We start from the raw sequence: 18,235 nt of genomic DNA, 5'->3' as shown, positions 1-18,235 counted from the left end.
TTGCACTTTTTTCTGACCACCTAAATTAAAGCAATGAGCTCTGATCAGGCATGTGTCTTGCATCGGGCCTCAGAGTGGGTCTGACAGCCTCACTGCTGAATTTCCCCGCACAAGATCCATCACTACTGTCTCTCTAACTTAGTGCAATAATAAATCTATAATGTTTCAACCTACATTAAAAGACTATACACTGAAATAACTTGATCCATTAAGAAATTGTAAGCAACATACACCGCCACATACAGCTTTGAAAAGCTGTCAAGATAATTACTGATCTAAGGATTACAGTAATTAATGAAAGAAAACTGCAGTGTAAAAGCTCTTAGCAGCAATCATCTCAGCCTCTCACCTGTAGCACAAACACAGGTGACCCATCCAGCTCCTCTGTGACAGAACCGTAGTACTCATTCATGGAGAACACGGGCGCCTCGTCGTTCTTATTAACCACAGTAACCACCACGGCCGCGTAGTCTTCCCACTTCCCGTCGGAGGCGAGGACCAGTAGCTTGTACCTCTTCTGCTGCTCGTAGTCCAGTGGCTGTGCGATGAAGATGGCCCCCACCTCTGGCTCGATGTCAAAAACACCACCTTTGTTGCCAGACGTGATCTGGTAGCGCAGCTTGGCGTTGGCTCCTGAGGCAGGAATTACAAAAATGAAATCACTGTCCTGATTCTGCAAAACTTACTGTTTAATAATGAAAATCGAAAGGTGAAACAAAAGTGTAGCAACATTTTAAGAGGACTTTACAGCAGGTTGCTGCTGAATAATTCAGTATTGTCCCTTTTTCTTCCTTTAAGCGGAAGCACTATCATTCTAGCAATAACAGAACGGCGTAACCACAAGAGTATTACACCTCATTTCCTCCAAGACCTGAGCATTAGTAGGTTTTCATGTATCCCTTTCTTGTTTTGATTACTTAATTAAATGGAAACGCTGTACCTCGTCTCCTCGGCTTTAATCAGATACTAATTAAAAAAAGAAGAGTGCTGAAAAAAGTAAAAAAGAGAGCATGGGAGTAAAAAGCAGCGTACAGTAATGCACTTTGATAGTGCCCTCCAGGGAATGATTTTGAGGCCTGCGAGAGGGTGGGGGGAATGTAGTTTTGTAAAGAGGAAGTCAATATCTGAACTTATCTACTGTGTCTCCATGGAGACCATCCAGTCTACCGGTTTAACTTTGGAATAGATAAGATAATCTCCTGGAATGAACAGTCTTCGTTTTCAATCATCCTGTTGGGTTAAAGTAGCTACAATCCCATGTAAATACACTAATCTGTACTATTAACACAACCCCGGCTGACAAAGTGCTCCCTGCCTCCCACAGGGATCTGGCAGGCTTACAGCAGTCAAGCCCAGGGTGTTGGTTTTTAAACAAGACAGATTGAGCGTAGCCTCTCAGACGCAAGTGCAACAGTATTGCAACTTTAATGTTGGGGGTTGGTGTTATTCCAGGGCTATTCATCATTAGTGCTGCAGCCCGGCCTAAGCTGCACCCCCGCTCGCCATAAATACTTGATTAACGGACCTAAACATGCCTGATAAAGGGATCTTAGGCTACCGCTGTACGGAGGATGAGCAACTGCTTTATTGGTTAAATCCCGCCCACCTACTGTGTGGGAGCGTGTCACTCTTTTTGGAACATATGTGCAACAGTGCATTACCAAGCACTCAAATGACTACTGCTAAATCTAGCACACTGCGTGATTTCAGCGGCGTGATTTCAGAAGAGCTCAGGCCGGATTGGGAAAGACTGCCCACAGGGTCACTACTGCTACAAATGCAGGCCATTTTGCAAAAAGGTGTTTACTGGTTGGCACACAACTCACTGCTGGAAAACTGACTGATAGACTGCCAAAATACTTCTGTTAGTTCCAGATATAGAGTGAGAAATAAAGAAAGTGCAATCTGGAAACTTCTGTGAGGTTTTTAAAGTGTTTCACGAAAACTTCGATACAGGTTCTGGCTGGCTTTAACCTTTAATTCTAGGAAGTGGCATCAGCAAAATCTCCTTGGGACCTCGTCAGTGTGCTGCCTCATCAAGCATACCTTCATCCTCGTCATTAGCACTAACGGTGACAACAGCCAGGCCCACATCTGCATTCTCGTCGACGCCGACTTCATACAGGCGCTGAGCAAAGAGCGGTTTGTTGTCGTTGACGTCGCTGATGAAAACCCTCACATACGCTGTGTCTGCAAGAATGACAGAATGGCAGAAGATTAAACGGCGCAGCACACAGACACACACACACACACACACACTTTGCCAGACACGGTATGTGTGTATTCTCCCTCCATCTGCTTATTGATTCTACAATTCATTGACACAGTTTAGTGGGGAAGAGGCACTTAACCGAACGCAATGTGCCTCATTGACACGGAAATCAGAAAAAACATAACTCATAAATATGCGCTGTAAATTAAATATATTATTCATTTTGTCGAGAGTTTATTGTTTTTTACTGGCGTAACTGTTTTAAACAGAAAGAATAACAGTAATGGCGCTAAACCTCTTCAACAAGCTGCTTTTTTGCAGAGAGTAGATAAAGAACATCTCTGCTGGGAAGGTTAAATATTCATAAGATGACAAGTGTTTGTGTCTTATCGGTGCCCTCCTCATTACGCTGTTTATTTCTTTAGTTAGAAAGAGTAAATTATCTGCTCACAGAACACATGGCTGACATGTTAATTTGGAGCTGCTGCAGTAAGAGATGATGGTGGTGGAAGGCGGCTCTATATTCCTGGCTTGTTTATACATTTCCCTCCTCCTCTCGGTGTATCCCAGAGGTGACGCAGCGAGACAGGTAATGTTTGCAGAGGAGATGAGCCCTTCTGGAGGTGGGAGATTCGTAGCCCGAGACACAGCTAAGGCTCATTGCAAATGCTAAGCAGACCTGGCAACTCTGAAGAGGGGGCTTTACTTCTCCGAAACATCGCCCTTTACCCCTAATACCACCTTCGCAAACATTTGCACAAGTCCCACTTCTGAATAAAAACGTCATATTACATCACTCTAGATACAGCCTAAGGTTTCACGTCTGCCAAAATGTCACAAAGGGAACATGGTAAACAAACACAGGCCGCACTGGTTAAATACTGAACAATGAAAATTAAAAACGGGGGAGTAGAGAAAAAAAGGGTTTGTAACAAAAAAAGAGGGCCAAGAAATCTCTGAGCTATTTTCACATGGAAGAGAGTGAGGCTGTCTGGTCATGGCAGTGGACTAAATCAAATTAGGATTCACTCTTCGAAGTCAATCCCAAGGTGTAAATGAATGTATTGTCATGCCAATGCAGTCTGTTTAAAACTCTGTGCACAGAGGACGAGAACTCCTCGTAGTTTTCAGTATTGCCCTGTAGGCTTATAGGGAAAGAACAACGCTGCTTTTTATGAATGGGACATTGCATCAGTCCAGAGGTCACTTCAAAGTTAACTCTGCTAACTCACATAGTCAAAAAAAAGGATAGGGTATAAACTAAATCTGAAGTAACTGTCACTGACTTACTATTTGAATACTAATCACACTAAAACGGGCGTAGAATAGGGAGTGGGAATCGGGGAGCATTCTGGGGCGCGCCGCCAGTTTTGGAGGGTAGTGTACGGAGCTATGGTAGACTATCATTATCTGTCACCGGTCAATTCATCTGTCGTCTGTCAATCGTTCATCATCCCAAATGCATAAGGTATGTGTGAAAGACAAATACCCATATAAAGAGAAGCTGACAGAAGCAAAGGGGCAATTTATTACAAAACTAAAGTTAGTTTATGATATTGGTCCTTACGAATTAGGAGGACCTTGACAGTTTGCCACCCTTTATGGTCACTGATGTGTTTTGGCATTAGTGAACACCTGTCAGCAGATCAAAATATGTTTATCTTTGGAGGCCGATGTCCAGTTTACAAACAGGTAGGTAGATGACATTAAGATCTACAAGCCAAATGCCAACTACACAATCATCCGGACAGTGATAAGATAGCTAATGTAATCCTAACTTAATGGTAAGAAAACATCGGCTAATACTGCATAATTAATCTACCGGAATCTTGCGAAATGAGACCCATAACGTTAGCCTACCTTTGTGTCTGACTGTATACTATATATACTACAATTTGGCTTTTGGATCTTATTCACTGTGCAGTGTTTTGTGTTAACTTTTGACACTTGCAGTAAAAAGCCAGCGGATGGCACTCTCACCCTTTATCCTCCAAAAATTGCCGACTTCCTGTCGGTGACGTCACATTCTCATTCACTATTGTCTTTACAAAATAGTTTGACATTTTAACAAATATGTTTATTCACTTTCTTACCAAGAGTAAGATATGTTGTTGGATGTTAATTAGTGAGCTTTAGACGTGCTGGTGGGCAGATTTTGTTACCTTCGGACAAAGCCAGACTAGCTGTTTCCTCAACTTCCTGTCTTTGTGCTAAGCTAAGCTAACTGTACAGATATGTGAGTGGTATCAATCTTCTTCAAATTAGTGTATTTCCAAAATTGTCAAACTATTCCTTTAATGACATGAGGCAAAAACATAAACTCATGAGTAGTTTTATACTAGAAGAAAAAGTCTCAAGTCATCATTAAAATCCTCCTACTTTCTGACCTGAGTTGGGCTGTTTGTTCTTGCCAGGCCGCGCTGACTCCTGGCCATCTTCTGACTGAACTTCCAGCAAATAGGAGCTACGGGCCTCACGGTCAAACACGGCTTCTGTGTAGATGACCCCAAGTGTTGGGTCTATGCGGAACAGATGGTGGTCGCCACTGCTGTCACTCAGCAGAGAGTAAGTGATCTGTGGAGCACAGGGAATTTGAAAATAACGCCACAGTATTCTTTCAAGCAATAGCCCTCAGAAATAGCAGCAATTAAAGGCTTTGTAGGATGTCAGGAGGTCTCTATCATATTCCCAGTCTGTCTTCTCATTACAGGCAAAATTAGATCGATACTCTGTTTCCCACCTATACGGTCACAGTCAATCACTCACCTGCGATGGCACAGTTCCCAAAACCACCTCGACAACTTTGGAACAAAAGCTTACAGAATACTCCTAACATAACATGGATGGTTTAGCTAGGGAAAAACAGTCTATGGGTGGTTGAAAATCTCTTCATTAAATTGTACTGTGACTGCACAACAAGTAGATAACCACAAACCTCTCCATTAAGACCCAGGTCTTTGTCATGGGCCGACACTTGGAGAACCGAAGTCCCAATCTGGGCTCCTTCTGTTACCGAGGCCTCGTAGATGGAGGAGGTGAAAAATGGCACGTTGTCATTGACATCTTCGGAGAGGAGAGAGATTTAGTAGCGAATTGATAATGTGTTCATTTCCAGATAGTAATTAGGCAATAAATTCTCTAGCATCCAAAGCTGTAGCCCCTGTGACTGCACACATTAAAGATTTACAGGTTGGATTTTCTGAAGAAGAAAAACATGAGTGCAACACTGTTTATTGCAGCTGCTGACTTGGATCAGTCTCCAGTTGGACTTCACCCGCAGATGAACTCAACATTATACTTAACAGCTAAAATCAAATGATTCTTTGGCTATATGTTTGTCAAACATCAGACAAATAAATCAGTTTTGTGTTTGACATAGTTTGCAAATTATATACGGAATATTATATATATTTTTTACTTAGTATTGACATCTTCTTATTATACATGTATCTTTACTTTTTCTACCCGTTGAAACTGTAATTATATGACATTTTGACACATAATGACAACGTTTGACAATATAATTACCCAGCAGTTAATTATCATGCGCTACACTTAATTATATGCTATAAATAAAAATAATACAACTGACCTGTAATATTGACATAAACTGTAGTGAAAGCTGCAAGAGGCACCGCGGCCACGTTTTGTGCTCGAACCCGGAGAGAGAAGACAGGTGTGGTCTCGTAGTCCAGCGGCTCGGACACCAGGATGGACGCAGAGCCGTCTTCGCGGTTGGGGGAGAGGTAGAAACGAACTGGCATGTTGGTTTCGGGGACCATTCCATCCTCCAGGTTATAGGTTACCCTCGGGTCACCCAGCTGAGAGGTCGCCTTGATTGTCTGAATAGGAGGAGAAGTTAGATCATGAATTTGCTTGGCTGATGCAAAACAATCTGAAAACAACACTGAGCTGAGCAAATGGTCAAAAAGCTCTTGGTCCACTCCTTGCATGAAATTAGTAAATCAGTTTCTTAGTTTAAGCCCATGTGGCTGACTGACTCAACCCGTATGATGTCATAGATGGACATTCACATCCTGGTAAACTCTCTTGCTTTAAAGGATTAGTTCAACATTTTGAGTAAATATGCATATATGCTTTCTTGGCGAAGGTGAGATGAGAAGATCGATACTAGTCCACGAGATGCCAGGAGATAGTTAGCTTAGCTTAGCATAAAGACTCGAAGCATGGGGAAACACCTAGCTCTGACAAAATGTAACAAAAAATCTGCCAACCATCTACAGAGACTCTAGTTGTTGCCTGGTAATCAAGGTTATGACAAGAAATAGTTAACGCTACACTGTTTCCTTTGCTTCTGTGCCAAAGGAAATATAAAGGTAATTGTTCATTTAAAAAGTTAATTCAAAAGTGTCCATTAGTAAACTCTAGGGCAGTGGTTCCCAACCTATTTTCCTTGAAGCCCCCGTTCCTTCTATCTAAGAAAAGCTGACTCCCCCACCAGCCATATTTTCTGATGTCATCACCCAAAAAAAATACAAATCCTTGAACAAAATCCTCAATTTGAATAAAGATTCAATGTATTAATTGAGTTAGTCTTTCTTTTATTTAATCAACATTCTTTAATGAATAGAACTCGCCAGTGCGTGCCTCCCTTTGTGTGCGGCAAGCAGGAGAGCAAACAGTTGTGATGTTGTTGATATGTTTTTTGAATTTTGGAAATTATTACATCTATCTTTTTTCAATACATTTTGACTTTTGGACTTTACAACGCTCTGCAATTATTAGAAATGACTGGACAAGTCGCGCAAGTCAGAAACAATCACAGCCGCAACTGGAATCTAATTTTACAAATAGTAAAATACTAATAATATTAGTGTAGCCAGATCTTTATCTGCTACTGTGCAGAAATACTGGTTGAAACAGATGTGGCCTACTAGTAGTTTTATATATAGACTTTTGTATAAATTATCCAGTAAGAGTGTTATTATGATTTTAGTTCGACATTTGCAAATCTAATTTTGACAACCTCAGAGCAGAAAAATTCTTGCACACCCCCTGTGATCTTAGGCGCCCCCCCCTGAGGGGGGCCTGGACCAAGGCCTATTGAAAGAGGCTGGGACACCAGTCTTGAGCTATGGGGTATGACACATGCGCAGTGTAACTGAAGATGCGTTTGTGCGTTACTATTGGCTCAATTTTGGCGATTGCAGATCAGATTTTACTGCGCACCGTTGTACCCCAAAGATATGACGCGCTGATGACGCGTGACATCTCCTCTTTTCAACCCCCGGTTGGGAACCACTGCGTTAGAGGAGCATGTAGGCGTTTGTTTTTCATTTTGGACAGAGCCAGGCTAGCTGTTTCCCACGGCTTCCAGTCTTTATACTAGGTATACTAATCGTCTCTTGGCTCTAGCATCATATTTAATACTCAACTGCTTTGAGCTGCCAACCCACCAAAAGAAGGTTATTATTCTGGGCTTAAATTAATAGTTTTACATTTTGGGAAATGTGCATATTCACTTTCTTGCCGAGAGTTTATGACACCATGAACATGTCTGTGTGGCTCAGTAGAGCTAGAGCTGGGAGGCGATTAGCTTAGCTTAGCATAGAAACAGGGGGAAACAGCTAGTCTGGCAAAACAAACCAGACACAACGTGTTCATTAGTGAGCTCTAGAGCTGCTGGTAGGCATATTCTTAAAGTTTGGAGAGAGAGAGGCCAGGTGTTTCTCCCAGCTTCCAGTCTTTATGCTGAGTTGAGCTAACCGACCGCAGGCTACAGCTCCATAATTAACGCCCAGACATGAGAGTGGTATCAATCCTCTCATCCAAGTGTTGACAAGAGAGCAAATAAGTGTATTTCCTAAAATGTTGAACTATTCACTTTACAAGGATTCTCTTCGAGGTAGATCAGGTATAGTATATAGTTAATTAGAACTAGTCAGACTGCAGTTGTGGTTTGTAGTCTTAAAGAAGCACAGGTTATGTCAAATATTGATAACAATTATTGTGATTGTGCGTGATTGATCATGTGAGTAACGAACATATCGTCTATCCCTGAAATAACCCTATTATCTCGAAAGTGAATCGCCATATGAAGACCTTGGAAAAAAAGGTATTTGTGTGCTCTCCAGATTGACAGCTGTATATTTTTCACATAAAAAGAGATGTTTGTATGGATTTAACAAGCCTGGAGCCTTGGAACTTGCTTAGCACATGCAATCCGATGTCAGCTTTCTCCTACAGCATCAAACTAAAACACGTTTACAGGTTCTTCAGCATGCTGACAAGCTTTCAGCGGTGTATTTTGAGCACAAAGAGAACACGGCGTCTGAATAACGCTCAGACTGTGCACTAATCCAGGGGAGTTAGCAAACAAACATTCAGCCAATTCAATTACAGCAACTCGAAATGGCAAGGGGATAGAGAAACCAACTCCACAACATATGTGCTAATATATACAGTGTATCTTCAATCAAAGTTACACGTACCGCTATTGGCGTGTCCCTGGCGGCGTTTTCAGGGATGACGACACTGTAGCTCTCCTTCTCCCACTGCGGAGGCTGGTTCTTCACATTGGTGATGGTGACCGCCAGCTCCACAGAAGTGTTTTGGTTCCCCCCGTCTGTGGCAATGATGTCCCGAGTGATGTAGGTTCTCTGTAACAGTTCAGTCACTAAAATGATCATCATGGTATTTAGAGCTGAAACGATTAGCTGATTAACACGGACAGAAAATTAATGAGCAGCTATTTGATGAACTATCAAATGAGCTCTAACTTCAGTACGATTAATAAAACTGACCGACCAAAACATAAACTCATCTCCTATGCCAACACACCAAGATGTGTAAAATATACAGCCTGATGTGCACATGCCTGATGTGTACTGAAATAAAGTGAAGTTATAAAATCCACCAATAACTCTTAAAGAACCAGTGTGTAACAATTAGGGGAATCTATTGGCAGAAATAGAATATAATGTTGTGAAAAGTATGTTTTCTTTAGTGTATAAATTACCTGAAAACAAGAGTTGTGGTTTCGTTACTTTAGCATGAGCCGTTTACATCTACATAGGGAGCGGGTCCCGGTCGTGTCTAGAAGGTTACCCGCAAGTTGGGGAAATTCTCACGAGATGGTTAAGTTTAGGCATTGATCTCGAATAATTAAGGTTAGGATAAGTCAATGGGGAGCGACTCTCACGAGAGTTTTTGCAGATTCCAGATAAGATTTCGCAATTTGCTAACTTTCTAGACACAACCACGGGTCCTCTCTCCGCAGAGTCCGTCATGTTGCACCGCCATGTTTCAACAGTAGCTCAGAATGGACAAACCAAACACTGTTAACTTTTCCTGCTTGGGCTGGAGTCGATAACGTTACTCGCTTCTGTCGCCACCGCCACTCTCTCTCTCTCTCTCTCTCTCTTGCTTCACCATTCACTTCCCACGTACACACACACATTCTAAGCACTCGACTCTTACAAGAATTGGCTCTAGAGAGGGCCATTCGCGTTTTCGCGCCGGCCACCCTAGCAATCCTACACGCTTGGCACACGAGAGAGGTTGTGATCTGCAAACTCATCGATAGATACTACTAGGGGTGTAAGAAAATATCGAAAATATTGATTTATGTGATATTATGTTTTGTGATACTGTATCGATCTCAAAAACACAGAATTGATTTTTAATGAATAGTTTACATGCAACGATTAACTCAGTCAATACTTTATTTAAATTGCAAAGAGATGCGTCCTCTCAGTGTTTGTGTCCTCTCAAAGTAGTGCTATGATGTTAATGTTACAGGGACTGTGATACATGCAAATGCAGATCCCACTGTTCTGATTGCATAAAAAAGTAATTGTTTTTACTCAAATTTTATGCATATGGTGGCGTGTTCTTTATACTATGACGTATTTCCTAAAATTCGATTTTTAAACAAAATGCAATATGTTGCCTTGCTTACAGTATCGCAATGTTTTGCATTATATTGAATCATAACCCCTGTATCGTGATACGTATCGTATCGCCACATTCTTGCCAATACACAGCCCTAATAGATACCGTCAGATCCTACACGCTGTTCCGTTAAATCATCTTGCTATTATCTGAGTCTCAAGGCTGTGTCTTCAGTTTGCTCTGTGGCAGTGAGCCGGTGGAAACTGGCTAGTGAAAGCAGATAAAGACCTCTAGACCTCTCTGCTATGTGAATACATGTGCAGCCGATGCTCAGAGTGATCAGCTCATGATCCACTGACGGGCAGTATTGACTTCAAGCTCCTGTCTGTACTTGTTGCATGAACTCCATTGAGGAAATCATTTAATTAGGTTAAGAACAACAGAGGCAGCAGCGTGAGCCTTAAAAAAATGTATTAGGCTATAATTCAGGTTGCACAAAAGCACCTCTACTTTTGTAATTGTGCTATAATTGAACCGCTAGGAAATAAGGGAGTAAATTTGGCTGAGGAACTGTATTTCATCAAAGTGGACACTGCAGGGAAAGCTAAACATTTCCTTAAGAGGTCATTAGAGTATTTTATTCTGTTTATCTAAATTAGACAATGGGTAACATCAACATTACGCTCGCACTAGAGTGAAGAAAAAAATCCACTAAAGGGCCTTTTTTTTGCCCACACGAGGAAATTTCATTGTAACCATTCACGGTAAAAGATAATGCAAGTCATAGTTACACCACTTTGTTAATGAAAAATTGCTCAAATAAGAATTCAGTTGGTGAGATGTAATGTTTCAGCCATCAGCAGCATTATTCTATCAACGCAACTGGACTCTATTATTGTGCTGCAGATAAAAAAGAAACATCACTTAACTATAGAAATTCCATTTTCTATTTCTGGGACAATCCAATTAGTAATTGTGAACAAGTACAGCTCCTTTTCCATAGACTGATGCCAGAGAACAGTCATCTGTGATGTCCAACGTGGACCCAGCAGCTGCTGCTGCTTTTACAATACACAAATGACTGACTGACTTTGTGGTAACATCCAACCAAGGCTTAAAATTAAATTTGCAGTAATAAGTGTCAGATCTGAACCAGAAAATGTCCATAAAATATTCTGGATACGGTCACAGCAACCTTTTCCATCCGCTCCACTTAATTCTCAGCGGAGCTGTAGCGTACAGTATGTCGAGGGCTGTACTGTCTTAGGACATGAGAATAATCGCTGTTGTTCAACACCCTGTCTCCTTCATGCTACACTGAAGTGAATTGGGAGCCGTGCTGCACGCTTTACTGTGGTGTGAAAATATAGCCTTAATACTTATTCACTGTAATCAGAAACTGTAAAGACCAAATCAAAATAGAACAAGTTAACATTTAATGAAGTGCTTTTACAATCTTAGTTACAGCGAAAAAAGATTGCGGGATGATTCAAATGGCTTCTGAAATCACTTTTAAATATGCAACAGCTTTGTTCAGCGAGGTTTTGGGCTGAACACTTTAAATTTTGCATGAAGTCAGCGGCAAGATTTCCAGAGACTTCTAACACCGCAGCGCTAAAAAGCATGTTAAATAATAAAAGGCTGAGGCTCTATAGTGCTATAGCAAGTTTCTAGCCAAAAAAACAACTCTCACATTTGAATAAGTGAAAGAGGAAAACAGGAAGAAGAGCGCGAAAATGTAAAAGAAATGTGTTACATCACTGGGAGCGACACGGTAAAACACTTGCAGCGCATCAATTAGTTGACAAACATCAGTCAGTAAAGGGCAGCGCGCTAATCTTTAGAGCTAGTTTTCATGTTGAAATCAATCATTTATATACCTTTTATAAAGAACTGTGAAGGTGATCGTGCTTTTTAAGTTATAACACATGCATTATCTTCCAGCCTCCAAATTGTGTCAGTTAATAGCCTCAAAATATATGAAGCTGCTGCATGCTGTCAGTCTCCTTATCAAAGCCTCAGATGATAAACTAAAATGAAAAAGCCGTGAATCTCTTATATCAAAGCCAGAGTATTTAAGATGGACCACAAGTCTTGGTTTGTAATATTTAGCTTCTTAAAAAACCTGTGCAAAACACAACATGTCTTTTGTTTTTGACAGCTACTGCTACAGGTTAGAGGAGTTTTATGCACATTTAAAGGATAGTGGTTTGTAACAGTGCAACAGAAAGATCTGTAGTCATCAAACATAACCACAAGAATCCCAAGCTGTTAAAATCTATTTTTAATATTTTGTTTAGCCTGGATTAGTCTCCCTCCATCTTCTTCCTCTGTGGTCTTTCCACATGCATCACTTCTGGGAGTACACATAGCCCAGATTGGGAGCAGCAGACAGAGGCACTTTGAGGTGGCTTATTCATTAACTTTGTTGACACAGACCCACGGGCCACCATGTGATACACACTGTGTGTGTGTGTGTGCGTGTGTGTGTGTGTGTGTGTGTGTGTGTGTTTGTGTGTGTGTGCTGGCTGACAGAGAGCCTGCTAATAACTTCTGACTGACCTGTGATATTGGCTGGTTAACGTAGACCCATCCAGTGACAGGGTTGACCCGCAGGTACTCAGGCTGCTCCAGGGACATGAAGTAAGTGATAGCTGCATTAGTTCCAAAGTCGTCATCGTGAGCTGCCACGCGGAGGAAACTGGTGCCGACCAAAGTGTCTTCTCTCAGAAAGTCTACAGGGGATAGGAATAATGTATGTGCACTCAGTTTGCTGGTCAAAGAGGAGGAACTCGTGAGGCTGATGGCAAAGGACGGTGAAGGTCAAGCATGAGGGGTGTTATGGACATGGTGAATATGCAAAACTGATTTAGGTTATTACCAAGGTTTTTTTCATGTCCATTTCCAATTTTCACACAGAGATGCAATTCATTAAGCAGGGGAATGACTATGGTTTTTCATTTCTTCCCAAAATGAAACCTAATATAGAGGCATATTTACTGCATCTACACTCTATAACACTTCCTCAATTAAATCAAATTACTAAATTAAAGGTACAATGTGTAAGATCTGGCCAGAATTTTGGTTTAAAACATTACAAAAATTAGCTAACATTATCAACAGAATGTGACGAGGTTACAGGTTTGACTAGGGCTGTCAAAGTTAACGCAATAATGATAATAACACAAATTAATTCCTTAAATGTATAAACGCAACTTGCGATTTTTAATTAACCTTTTAAAAATCTGATGGGCCGCCGATCTTTCTGAGGTTTTAGTGGGCTCAGTTTTAAAGCTAGAGTGAAGATACTGGCATCATATAAAACTAAAAAAACGTAGGAATGGTACCAACCATGTCAAACGAAGGAAGCTAAATCTAAATAACGCTCCAGACTTACGCTAAAGTTTGGCAAGGAAAAACTGTCATGGCCATTTTCAGAGGGGTTCCTTGACCTCTGACCTCAAGATATGCCCACTTCATGATAATCACATGTAGTTTTGAGCATGTTTTTTTAGCATATGTGTAAATGCAGTAGCTGTGAGGGTTTCTGGATAATATTTGCCATTGTTTGGTGTCGTTAATTGTTTTCCAATAATAAATATATACCTACATTTGCATAAAGCAAGCATATTTGCCCATGTTGATAAGAGTATTAAACGCTTGACAAATCTCCATTTAAGGTGGATTTTGAACAGACAACAATTGTGTGATTAATGTGTGATTAATTTGCGATTAAATATTTGAATGGATTGACAGCCCTAGTGTTGTCGTTATGTCAAAGACGTCTATGTATTCTGTTGCAGAGATATCTACTGAAATGTGCATGCTAGCCAGCTAGCCCCGGCCCGTCCTGTCTTGTACTACCAAGTGTACCTCGAGAGGCAATAGTGAGTCACTGTAGCGTCCAGTCGGCCCTCAATCCAACATGGGAGGACGAAGAAGTAGAGCTGCCTCGAGGGCTCGTCAATCCCATTGAAGGTATCGGGTATGTGTACACTTTGATAGTTTGTTGATTGGATTAATTCCAAAGTCGCAAAATGAGAAAAACGGCTCATTTCGTACCTCCACACCATCAGGAGACTACTTTGCTGGGAGGAGGGCCGGTGGTTAGCTGTAGCAACTAGCATTCAGCCAGCGCAAACCCCAGCGCCGGGAGTGACAGCGGGCTGTTTCCCGGGCTGCCGCATGCTCTGCTCACGGCGAAGTAGTCTCCCGGAGTTGCCGCAAGAGTCGTTTTCTCGTTTTACGCCACTTTGGATTTAATCCAATAAACAAACTATCAAAACGTACCTGCACCGGTTAGTGGAACAGTAAACACAAAGATGGCTACTGTGAACTATAGGCCGACGCCACGTGTATTATAAGATAGCAGTGTCATTTTGACCGGCTCTCAGAGTTTCAGCACTTTGTTCAAATTATGCGTATTCTTGCCTTGCTGTTAGTTAGAAGTTGGCTTTTTTTTTTTATAACTGATGACTGTAAATTTAGATTAGACCCAGTAGCAGAGGTGAAATGCTGCCCCCTACTTGTTTGGAGCATGTGGCCACGTCTTACACATTGCACCTTTAATGTAAAAAAGGAGCATAAAAGCCCGAAACCACTCTTCCTCAGCATTTCTCAGGTCCTAGTTATGCTCCAGCTTTAAAAATACAGTTTTGCATTACAGTTGTACCAGCATGTATAATTTTTTTCATCACTTACACTCATAGCGCAAATTCTCAAACTTGGGGCTGTTATCATTCTGGTCCAGTATTTGGACAGTGAGCTGACAGATGCCGATGAGCGGCTCCTCCGCCCAATCAGTGGCCGTTACTGTAATTGAATACTCTCTCTGCCGCTCCCTGTCAAACCGCCGGGCTGTCACAATCACTCCTGTGAATACAGAACAAACACCCCATCAAACATACACACATGAATACATATATATTCATCCAGCCCTTCAGAAATTCTCCAATTCACCCATCAATGCATGCATCCATCCATCCATCAATTTATCTCGCCATCCATGCGTCAATCTATCCATCTCACCATCCGCTCATAAATCAAGAAAACAAGTAAACAATTATATATTTATTTCTGAGTAAGTCGAGCATCCCTTTCGCGTGCGGCGACTTTGTTGTTAAATAAAGAGAAAAGAACAGAAGCCTGAAAGAAAATGACAGAATAACATGTTGACGCCATGTGTTAGGACTTCAAAACAGCTTTCCCTTCATTATGTAGAGTCATTTTTATCACACCAAGCTTCGCCAGATTAAATTAAATGATGTTCGACAGATATTTGATTCATTCTTGAGAACAGCAACTTGAATTATGCGAACATTTCCTCTCCTCTCAGATCACAGCTCAACAGTAATGTTAAATTAAAGATGTCAATTACCATTAAAATGCAGCACAGTCTATATAGTATCTACAATAAACCCAGTGCTCTAATTGAGACCTATTTCAGCCGAGACAATCCGTGACCGCTCTACCTGTGTCTGGATGAATTCTGAAGGCCGGCATGGCGCTGTCTCTGTGCATTAAGCCATATTTGACTTTTCCATTTGCTCCCTCATCTGCATCCACCGCATGCACTTGCAACACAAAAGTCCCCGTTGGCTGGTTCTCCAGCACTGAAGCCTGCTCACGATATTGCTGGCACTGGAGTTAGAGAGAGGGGGGGGGAGAGACAGAAGGAGAGACACACAAATACAAGAAGCAGTTTTCATATATGAGAATAGATAGTGAGTATATGTTACATTAATGAGAATACAGGGATACAGGGATCAAAGGAAATAAACTCATTAAGTAGAAGGTCACTTTGCACACATGGGGAGGTACTGTGCATGAAAGACAATATAGACGTTATAGATAGAATAGACCACATCTAAGGAAATAAAAACACTTGAGCTGATTTCTTTTGAAGAGCCAGCAGTGAACAGCTTTGTCTAAACCAGGAATTCAATCCATTCCCCCAAATGAACATATGCCCCAGATAAAGAGCTGCTCTCTGGAGTCTCTCTTTTTTGAAATCCCGAATAAATGCTAGCTACCCTTTCAAGAGAATGACCATGAAAAAAGAAAAACAATAAGCAAGGAGGAGCTTGAGCGAAACAGAGGGAGGGAGATGAATCAAAGGATGTGAGCGAGCGATATAAAGAAGAATAATGCAAGGGTTCGTGGGACGGGGTGGCACACACAGTACGGCCTGTAGGTAGCTGTTCATAAAAAAATCACATAATATCAAACATAAGGTCATTCTGGCCCAGATGGTTCTGAGGCGTAACTTGATATTTAAAACACATCAAGTTGCCAAGACTTCCAGCCCACCCGAAAGACCTCAGGAGCTCCGGCCCCGCACGAGCATGTCTTCTGCCGAAGTTCAAGTCATCCCTAATTAAGGGGGAAGTTAATTAAACAGGTATAGTATATTGTGATGATATAGCATTTTTTTTTTTCATAAATTAATTGAAATCCCAATGGAGCGCCTAAAGATAGTGTGGGTGTGCAGGCTAATCAGAACTCCTGGGAAAACAGAGCGGAGAGAGACGGAGGCCAGGGAAATGAGAACGCCAGAGCACAAAATAAAAGCTGGAGAGTGGGATGAGGTGAGGGAGGAAGGAGTGATAGGCAGAGGAATAACTGAAGTGCACCAAGAGGATGAGACAGACAGGCGGATGAGAGAAAAATGGAACAATATTGTGGAGGCACAGTCTTTGAATTGAGGCAAAACAACTGACTGTCAGCTATTAAGAAGGGCTTCAGGTTGACAGCGACAATAACAATAACAACAACAAAAATAATGCTTTAAAGGAATCGTTCAACATTTAGGAAAAAATAATGCTTATGTTGTCACCTTTAGACAGAGCCAAGCTTGCTGCTTCCTTCTGTTTCTAGTCTTTAGGTTAAAGCTAAGCTGCTGGCGATAGTTTCATATTTATCGTACAGAAATGAGAGTGGTATAAATCTGTTCATCTAACTATCGGCAGGAAAGCAAATAAGTGTATTTCCAAAATAAATATTCCCTTGAAAACTAACTTCATTAAAGGGAAAATTCTGGTCTTTTTTCAACTTTTGTCCCATTCTCATTATTGTGGCCATTCTGACCAATGGCTTAGGCTAACTTTGCATTCATCACCTGAGTTGATGATTTATGAGAATAAGACCCAGGTTAAAGGGATAGTTTGGGTGAATTGAAGTGGGGTTATATGAGGTTCTTATCCATAGTCAGTGTATTACCTTCAGTGGAAAGGCCCACCTAAAGAAAATCAATACCAGTTTAAGTGTACGCTATATTTAGACTATTTTCACCACTTTACTAGACAGCCCTTTGCGACGGGGAACTGATGCAGTTGTATCTATCTATGCTCTTGCCAAAGCCACCAGACTTCAATGAAAAAACCTGTAATTTTACCTCGCAGAACATGGGGGTTGCTTGTTTGCTTGTGCTATTATGTGACTTTGGTGAATCCAAACTAACCATAGTCACACAATAGCACAAACAAACTAACCAATCAAGGCAGTGGTAGACCAGCAACTCCTGTGTTCTGCGTGGTAAAATTACTGTATTTTTCAATGGCGTCTGGTTGCTTTGGCGAGAGCATAGATAACGGCTTCAGTTTCCCCGTTGTATAGCTGTCTCACAGCAAGGTAAAGCGGTGAAAATATTCTAAATATAGCGTACACTTAAAGCTGCAGTGGGTGGAAATGGAGCAAATATGACTAAAAAAAGTAATTTTTTATAAAACGGTCAGTATATCCTGACAGTAGTGCATGAGACAGGTAATCTAAAAAAAATCATGTTCCTCTGTGTCTTCCGGTGCTCCTAATAGCATCTACAAGATTTCACAGACCGGAGGAAAACAACCATTCAGAGCTGATCTGGAGTCTGCCGTCCAGCTTCCGTCTATGAGAGCCGGCTGGCAATCACTCGCAAACTCCAATCAAACGGTCAAACTAGGCAGCGCTGATCAAATATGAATCAATAATCGGTTAATAAACATCTTGTAGTGTACTGTTTAGCTGTAAAATGAGAAAGATGGTGACCCGGCTGCCATGTTGAGATCAGTTGAGGAATTACCAAGCTCCGCCCACCAGCCGGAGCACAGCCAATAGGAACGCTCTCTCTCTGAAATGACCTGTGATTGGTCAAAGTCTCCCGTCACGGGCTAGATCTTTTTAAAGCCTGAA

The 18,235-nt window shown here is 41.4% G+C and overlaps 1 protein-coding gene across 2 annotated transcripts in view; it reads right to left on the bottom strand.

The window, feature by feature from the left end:
- Positions 1-18,235, bottom strand: part of LOC141765651 (neural-cadherin-like) — a 111,218-nt gene that overhangs the window by 34,691 nt on the left and 58,292 nt on the right. For both annotated transcript variants that reach the window (XM_074631771.1, XM_074631770.1), the window contains 9 exons: positions 15,538-15,706; positions 14,768-14,938; positions 12,629-12,801; positions 8,665-8,832; positions 5,805-6,054; positions 5,148-5,275; positions 4,600-4,786; positions 2,047-2,190; positions 350-633 (listed from right to left, as the gene is read on the bottom strand). In XM_074631771.1, the coding sequence (XP_074487872.1) occupies positions 350-633; positions 2,047-2,190; positions 4,600-4,786; positions 5,148-5,275; positions 5,805-6,054; positions 8,665-8,832; positions 12,629-12,801; positions 14,768-14,938; positions 15,538-15,706 (1,674 nt within the window). The remainder of the gene's footprint in view (positions 1-349; positions 634-2,046; positions 2,191-4,599; positions 4,787-5,147; positions 5,276-5,804; positions 6,055-8,664; positions 8,833-12,628; positions 12,802-14,767; positions 14,939-15,537; positions 15,707-18,235) is intronic.

Source organism: Sebastes fasciatus, chromosome 4 (genome assembly GCF_043250625.1).
Source record: "Sebastes fasciatus isolate fSebFas1 chromosome 4, fSebFas1.pri, whole genome shotgun sequence".
Taxonomy (NCBI): domain Eukaryota; kingdom Metazoa; phylum Chordata; class Actinopteri; order Perciformes; family Sebastidae; genus Sebastes; species Sebastes fasciatus.
Note: the sequence above shows the minus strand (reverse complement) of the source record. Positions and strands in the feature narration are given on the sequence as shown.